Source organism: Chenopodium album, chromosome 1 (genome assembly GCF_948465745.1).
Source record: "Chenopodium album chromosome 1, dcCheAlbu1.1, whole genome shotgun sequence".
NCBI lineage: Eukaryota > Viridiplantae > Streptophyta > Magnoliopsida > Caryophyllales > Amaranthaceae > Chenopodium > Chenopodium album.
The window spans coordinates 88,447,713-88,456,708 of record NC_137834.1 but is presented as its reverse complement, the minus strand read 5'-3'; the positions used below and the strand labels follow the sequence as shown (position 1 = coordinate 88,456,708).

General features: G+C 34.4%; 1 protein-coding gene across 1 annotated transcript; it reads right to left on the bottom strand.

The window, feature by feature from the left end:
• Positions 1-2,041: 2,041 nt before the first annotated feature.
• LOC145625274 (uncharacterized) lies at positions 2,042-8,996 on the bottom strand. Its single transcript, XM_081678337.1, has 8 exons — positions 8,830-8,996; positions 8,463-8,525; positions 8,171-8,348; positions 5,940-6,013; positions 4,958-5,107; positions 4,357-4,642; positions 3,322-3,555; positions 2,042-2,895 (listed from the first exon to the last, which is right to left on the bottom strand). The coding sequence occupies exons 3-8, from the start codon at positions 8,315-8,317 to the stop codon at positions 2,533-2,535; spliced, it is 1,254 nt and encodes a 417-aa protein (XP_081534463.1). The 5' UTR covers positions 8,318-8,348; positions 8,463-8,525; positions 8,830-8,996; the 3' UTR covers positions 2,042-2,532.

The window sequence follows — 8,996 nt, the reverse complement described above, 5'->3', positions numbered from 1 at the left end:
AAAATCAGAAACTGAACTGAAAATAAGTTGAAGAGAACAAGCTCTAGGTAACCTTTTAAATTCCTAGTTTTTCTAATAAAAAAAATAATACAATTTTGAGGTAAATGGGAGAAATTTCTTGAAAATTTGGTCAATGTTTTCAATTGACTTGGAAAATATCGGTAGGCACATCTAATCATCTAAATATGTTTTGACGGGAATAATGTATTTAAGAAGGACCTCAGGTATGTATGGTTTATTCAATGAGAAATAGAAAGCATTAAACGTGTGATAGATGAAATTTTTTTAAAATATATCAAGTAGTAAAATAAATTAAGGAATGACGAAACAAGATAATAATAAAAATTTGCTCCAAATGTTTAATGTCTATGTTTGGTACATCGTTTTTGTTATTTTCCCATCGAACGTATTCTGCCAAATAGAGTTAGATTGAGTTGTATAGCTCTTTTTGTATGAATGTCATTTACTCATTTGTATGAATGTCATTTGTATGACTATATAACGACCTTTTTGGATCCATTTACGTACTCCTTTTATTGAAATAATAGTACTTTCTCTGTTTGAATAGACTTAGTCTTCGATCGATTAGGTCAAACTAAGCAAAACCAATAAAATTAAGATTATAATTTAATTGAAAAACATACAACGCAAATTCTTGTATGGTTAGTGTGACGGGAATAAGTTATACTGTACAAAATACAATAAAAGTTACTTCTTACAAATTAAATTAAAATGTTAATAATAGACTTTCTAGTAATCTTTAAAAAAGTTAAATAGTACAAAAATAATGCTCGAGAAACTAACAAATGAAGATTAAAAAATTTATCAGGCCGTCTAACAAAGGATAAAGAATCAACCCCTTAAAATCGAGATCTTATTGAAAAGCTTGATTAGCATCAAAGCATATGTGAATTAAATTTTTTCTTTATTTTTATTTTAGTGGTGCAAATAAGAGATTTAGATGGCTGTAATGACATTCCTTTGGAACTAATCTAGTAAGATCGACATGATAACATCAACCAACTAGTAATGCTTTAATGGCCATCTACGACAACTCATGTAGCCCCTCAATTTTTCAAATATGCAACAAAAATGACCCACAATTGTCAATAAGACAGTAACATATACAAATATGCATAATGGTCATGCCTGATCATCACAAATTTTGACGTGGCTGATCACACTACGTGGCCAATTATTATGGTTTTATAGGTGTTACTTTGTTAGTGTTAATTATAAGGGTTATTTAGTCGGTGTCACTAAATTACTTCGTCAGTGTTATAGGAGATACGGGGTTACTTGCTCGGTGTTAAGGGTTTACTCGATTATTATTACAGGAATTACTTGGTTAATATTATAGGGATTACTTTATCCGATCAGTCCGACTGACGTAACTAGTGGCACACAAATGTGCTGGGAGTAACTTTATTTGAGAAAATAAATTAATTATACACCTAATTTAGAGTCACAAAAACAAGGCCTACATCAGAAAGAATCTAGCTCTAAGTCCAATGAAGGTTAATAAGTTATTCTGAGCTTTGAGAGCGGCGCAAACGAATTAAATTGAAATCATGTTCAATAAGTAAGAAATGTACACTTCCCATTATTTTTAAATTTTTGATAATACCTTCACTAATACTCCCTCCATTTCGTATTAATCGCATAGGTAAGGAGTGTACATAGGGTTTAAGAAAATATAGAGTAGACTTGTAGGCTTTAATAAGAAAAAGAAAAAAAATGTACTCCCTCTAATTATTATTATGTACAACAAAGGAGGTTGCACAAATGCCTAGTGTAACTGTGTAAGTGAGGTTGGTAGGAGAGAGAATTACTAAAATATTTGTGAAAATGGGTTAGTAAGAGAGATAATAAATTGAAAAATAGTGGGTTTTTACCAAATAAGAAAAGTGTTGCAATTATTATGAAACGGGCAAAAAAGAAATGATAGGTAGATTATTGACAAATTCCTATTCCAGATATTGCAGTTTTTAGCATTGCCATATCTCTAATTGTCGAGCAATATATTACTTGTACGAACAAATACGAACTACTTAAATTAAGTAGTTTTTTGCTGAATCATACATAACGTAATTTGTGTATTAATATCTAAGATCAATCCTTAAAAATCAACAATATCAGGAGTACAAAAAACTTTGAGATCTAAAAGGGATTTTAATACAAGTCTACCTATCATTTACACTTCACAATGTCAATTCCGAAAGTCGTATGGGCAAAGACAAATGGCGATAAACCATGAAGACCTAGCGCAGTGCAAGAGATCTACATCTAACACACTGATCTGAAAAACACCACAGGAGCCTCGTTGAAGAAAAGCGTGGACAAACAAAGCTCAAAGACCATAAAACACAGTAGCAGAAGGTACATGCAGTGAAACAATCCTTTGTGACAAACACCATGCAAGCTTTCATGTAAATATTCACACCATTTCTGTCATTGATGGTTTTTGTCTCAAAACAAAGGTGTTTACAACAAGACATTCTGGCTACCTACCTGCAGGCAGCTTCAGACATGTCACCTTTTCGTCGTCTCATCAACTGAAGGAACATTTGAAGGGTAACTAGATAGGTCTAGATCGATAAGAGTCATATCATACGGAACTGCTACAGAATTTGAAGTATCGACAAGAAGAGAAGTGTTCATCTTCTCTGGGTTTGAATTGTGGCCAATTACAGGATTCTCAGGACTGCTCACACCAGAGGATGACTGACTAGAAAGTTGAATATCATCCAGCTTGTTCCCAAACATGTGTTTATTTCTTCTGACAGCATCCATCTCCTGTCCGGTAGGTACAAAAGTACGTGACCTATACTTCCTTGGCCCTTCTTCACCCTCACCATGGTTATAAAGCACATACTCATGATAAGTTGGGGCAAACTGCAACATTAATTGAATACAGAAATCAGTTGCCACAGCATATGCAGAAAGCACGAAAGAAAAAGACACCCCCTTACAGATTAATTTGATTTCAATAAATTTAAATCTTTGAATCCTCCAATACACGAACCTCATTGTTTGAAAATATATTGGGGTTCTGGAACTACACCAATTGATCCAATCAGGACTAAACTCGCTTAAAAGCTAAATTATAGAACATTCATCAAGCATATCAAAATCAAGGGACTTAAAAGACAACATCCATCAGCTTGCATCAAGATTAATCTAAAGGGAGGAAAAGGTTTCGCTAAGTACTTCAGCAAAACCTCAGCCCTCAGGATTCCTAGCAATGCTCGATTTTGCCATTTGTTACAAAATTCTTTAGGTTTGTCACAATTAGTCACAAAGAACACAATAATATCTCACCTGATGAACTGTATCATGATAAAAGTCATTCAATTTCACCGCATGTGCAAGGCTTCCTGTGAGACCAGGAGAGACGCCTATATTTGCACCAGCATACTCCTTGTAAGGGAATGCATAAAAGTGACCTATGGCAGCCATGAGCATCTCAACACAAATAATGAAATTTTGGACGTCAGCAGCATCCTCAGCATTTTTTATGAATTTAGACTTGGCAGCAAGAAAAACCAAGACACCCTGCAAAAGGCAACAGTACGCAGTGAGAAAATAAACAATCATACATATATCATAATTCCAAAAAATATTAGAATTTTAAATAAATATATATATGTATATATATATATATATATATATATACATATTTTTTTTTTTAAAAGTCATCTGGTAAGCTGTTTGGAGAATTGTGTAGTTAAAAAGGTGATGCCCCTTCGAATAGTAAAAAAAAAAAAGTCAAATCAATTTGTAGAAACGGACAGACAACATAGCATTTAGTGTATTTTATCAAATTATATCCTAGCTTTCTCCCATTTATCACACTTTTATACACCTCCATTTCCCAACAACGGTATATTAATCAAGTAGCGAAGTATAACAGAAGTACACAACCAGCACAAATGTCGAGCCTACTTCAACCATGTATTGGACCAGCTAACTATGCCGACAAGAATGCAGGTTCAATTAACAAGCAAACCGGATCATCACATGGAGCAATACACATGATTTCCTTTAGCCTTTTTTACAAGTCATTGAATCCCAATCCTAATCAGCATGATCCTCAAAAACACCTTTGCAATCTATCATAAAATTTTCAACAGATCCTGAGGGGAGGATCTACTTCTGTTGCATAAATCAAAGGCAGAAAATAGAATAAATGGGCTGGACCCTCATACCTCCCCACCCCAACCCCAACAAAAAAATGTAGGCAGTCTAGCTCAACATCCTCATTCCACCCTTGACCAAGAAGCAAACATTTTTCAAAAAAATTAGAGAATATTTCTGAGCAATTATAAAACTGTACTATCAGAGAAATAGTAATACCTGCCAATATGTTAAGAAAACAACAGACTTTATCAGAACAAATTTAGGAACAGGATTGAAAGGCTGGAGCAGATCTCGGCATGCCACGTAAAACAAGACCAGTGCATAGAGAGCAACAGAATACGAGATAGTATAAATAATGGTGAAGTAGAGGTAAGATTGATTTGCACTGAAATCTCCATCTGCATATTTTCCCTTTGAATATAGAATAAATGTGACAGCAACCAAAATTGGTTTCAAAATAACAAACTGCAGGCACCCTTGCTTACACCTTCGTATGAAACGCCTGTACAAAAACAAGTCATCAACAACACGAAATGAATCCATTTCTATCAAAACTCACCATTACAGATTATATATAACTATAAAGTCACTATAGCCAGCAATAGTGCATCATTGGCTTAAACCACCGAAACTCTAAATGATTACAAATAAATAAGCTGCATCTTTCCTTATCTCCAGCACTGACAGCATATACGTTAATTACATATTGCAATTAATGATACATTACTAATTTACTATTGTTCTTGTTCCTAAAACAAATTATTGCAATGAATAAGGAATAAAAGAAGAAACTCCATCACATAATAGGATTACTCACCCATCCAAAGGTATAGGTGGAAAGCAACACGTCATCAAACACATTGAGGGCTTTAAAACTCGTCCACTCAAACTTAGCACAACGGCCCCAGGTCCACCCACCCACGCCAAGCAGAGGGATAAGAAATTGTATATAACCCATGCTTCATATCTGGAACAACAAACACAAAAAATTTAACTTAGAATCAAACAAACACAAGCTTAAGTATTTGCTGGATAGCACAAAGGAAAACAAAGTGAACCATGGCACAAGTGAAGCTAGAAGCATTTAGTAAAGACTAAAGAGACTAGAAATAACAAAGTCATGCTTTGACAATCCCTAAACCGACCCGAAATTATTGAGCAAAACCCAAACCCTGAATTGAACCAGAACAACCCAAATTCGACCCGATTTGACCCAAGTATCATATTTTGTAATAATATTAACTTTTACACTATTTTGGATAGTATTTAAGCACAACCCAAAATTAACCCGAAATTTGACCCAAATTCGACTTGATGACCCGAATTGCCACCTACACACATTGGTCTGGAATCTAATACAAAATCCGTATTTGTAGACTCATTCTGTATCCAGAACAGGTCAGAGGTTCTAACTAAATCCCTGAAAATTAAACTATACTGACCAGCTGAAACCTAGAACCAAAAATTTGCAATTCCTGTCTACTGACATTTTCGTATGACAGTTATACGTATTAGGGAAATATAGTGCAACATGTCTTGATCATTTTTTACATTTCCTCTAAGTCTTTAAAGGAAAAAGCCACAGAACCCTATTTGTTCTAACGGCTACAAATTAATCTAATACAATGACACTCATTAGACTTCCATATCAACTCTAAAAATGTTACATGTTGATCAAGCAAACAAAGCCATAAAACGATTTAACAAGATCAGGGACATAAAACAGGTTATCGCAAAAGCAACAGAGTGAGAGCAGCACTAAGATCCCAAAAGTGGAAGATGGTATCCTCCATACTTACATTTCTCTCAGAGAATTAAAATATATGGCTCTATCACGCATGATCAAGGCCAAGAAAGACATTAATGCGTAAACCTGTGCACAAAAGTAACACAGTTATGTTAGGCTTCTCAATATTGGTATAAAGAGGTCAAAAAAGGAGCAGAGAACATGGAAGTATGCATGATTAATCCAACAATTATGCTAAACTGAAAGGCTGGGGTTTGGGGAGAGAAAAGAGGGGGGGGGGGGGGGGGGGGTTGACAGTCAAAGCAGCACATCGTCAACTTGTAACTAATAAAATGAAAGTTCATTAGTCCACAAGGTTAACTATCCTTGGAAAAGACACATGTACATTGAAAACAGACAATACATCAACAAAAGCAAATAGCTTCAGCAGGTGTTGGTTGACCTTGGGCCATTAAACTTTAAGGAGTAAAACCAACTAAAAGCGAAAAACATGGAAATGACACCACTTATGAGAGAATTCATTAGAAAAAATGGTAAATTATAATCATGACGACATATGACCTGACCTATAAGAAATATTAGAACATTCAGAAACTACTCGCAACCCAACAATTCTATAGCCCAGTCAAAATTCGCTAACTTCTTGTGAAATTAATTCTAAGACCCAAATATCAAACCTTTGATGCATTCACCGTGGCCATGCTCATGAAGTGTCAAAATCCTCCTAATTCAATATAATCTTGTTTCACACGTTTGAAATCACCAATTTATTGGCCCTAGTCAATATTCAAGTGACAATAAGTTGGGTTCAGTTCAAAATAACATATAACGGAATTTTTCTGCATTTGATCTAAGCCAATCACGTATATTCTCCAAGTGTAACAGTAGTCAAGAAAGGGTATAATCAACTATAAGAAAGATACTTATATTGTTCTATTTTACAATATAAGAACAGGGAGATCAAAGTACATCATTTAGAGAACTATAATTCCTACAAAAAACACAAGGCGAACTAATGATACTAAAGAACATACCAATTACCTTAAGTCCCCACATGCAAGACCAAATGAGATATAAGGAAACAATAAGATTCCCTATGCCTATCCAGTTATCCTATCTCCAACCCAAAAGGTTGCAACAATGCAACATTCATTATAAACTATAATCAAAGCACGTCATCAATACAAACTTCCCCCAATTCCTCCCAAAGTCACCAAACATCACAGTGCTCCAGATAAATGCCCAGACAACTCCTCTAAACTTTTCACTTCAATCAATCCCACAAATGGGATCCCACATTGACAGAACAGATGACTCCATGTTGCCAAGCACACAAAGTGAAACTCCTTTGTGAGAAGCATAATTAAGGGAATCAAAGGTAGTCCAACCAGCCACATATTGTGTAATCCTATAAGTAGTAAAGTTTAAACTAGGTTATGTTAAGCATGACAAGCAGTTTGGATAGAAGGACAAGAATTAGTCAGTAGAGAACCACACTGTAATGTCAAATTGACCACCTCGATCATTAAACAAAAGTATTAGTTATTGCATCAACTATATAATGAACTTTCTTTAGCCACTACATCTCATGAGCAAAGATTCACTCACAAATCCTTCCCAATTCATGTGATTGATAAACAAACTTCTAAACTCTGCATGTAACCTACCCATCCATATATATAATATGTTCAAAACTCTAGAGAATCTTAGTGCTTTACAGACAAGCAGAGTATTTGTAAAAGGGTTTACAAGAAAAGCGAACATTCAAACATGGAATGCCAGAGGACAAGCTACATTTTTGATAGAAAAATAACATTACCAAATGATAGAAAAAATCCATCCGAACTCCAATATAACAAAGAGCTTACGTCCCGTTTGGTACGGGTGTACCGGTTATAAAAAGAGGTAATGGGAATGAATTTAAGTAATACTTGGCGAGAAAAAAAGCATCCTAATGTCAAAAGCAATGTCAGGTAAACTAGCATGACAATAGGAATAGACATTGAATTTTCATACAAATTTATGCACAAAGTCCCACAACCAACATTTACTAACACTTACCAAACAGGATGTAGTATCTGAAGTTGCAATCACTATAATAAACATAACTACAATAAATGTAGCCAAATACACTAATCAGACAAACTTCCAAAGAAAACCATGATTAAGCGTAACTTGAATACTACTAATTAACATTGCTACGACACTACCACGATGTCACTAATCAGAAGACAAAGCTGCACAAAAAAGAGGGAAAAAAAAAAAAGAATTGTTGACACTTACCGGAACCATGAAGATGATACGAACTATATATCTTTGAAAGGTAGGTTCAGTGTAATTTGTAAGATGCCGGTATATGTGAAAGATCGCAAGAGCAATCGCTCCGATTGTGCACGGCAATGCAACAATCAGATAGTATATTAGAACCATTTTTCTCTTCTTTAGCAACAATTTACACCAACTGAAAAGATTCAGTTACCAAAAAAAAATCAATATTGACACCTGACTTTCAATAATTAGTCTAAACAAGCAAATAATGCAAAATAATTCAAAGATAATATAATAAAATACATACAAAATCCTCAAATAATTCTACTCAATACTCCCGCACTTCGCATTGCTGTGCTAGTTCCTAAATCTGAAACAACACAATCAATTCAAAATCAAGCGTCGGTACTAAACCCTAGAATTTCTGATCATAAAACTGGAAAACGAAATCAAATTACAAGCAAAATCAAATTAGGGCAAAACAAATGAAATCATCACAAATTTAAACAAACACTGAGATAACGAATTCAATACTTGATTCGAGGAAACAAAAAATTAAAAAAATACAAAATTCGCAATTAAATTCAAAAAATTAGCCAAAATTCACCGAAATTTAAGCGATAATATCTACGAAATAAACTGCAATTACGAAAATCATAATTAACGACGGTTACCTAAAATGGAGGAGAGAGAAATAGTAGATCTCGAAGAAAAGGAGTAAGAAGAAGCAAAGAGCACAAAAATGGCGGCTTCTGAATAACAATGGAGGAAATGGAGAGAGATGAAGGAAGAGAAGAGTTGGCGTTACAGAAAGGAATGATTTTGCCAGCCTTTGAAAACA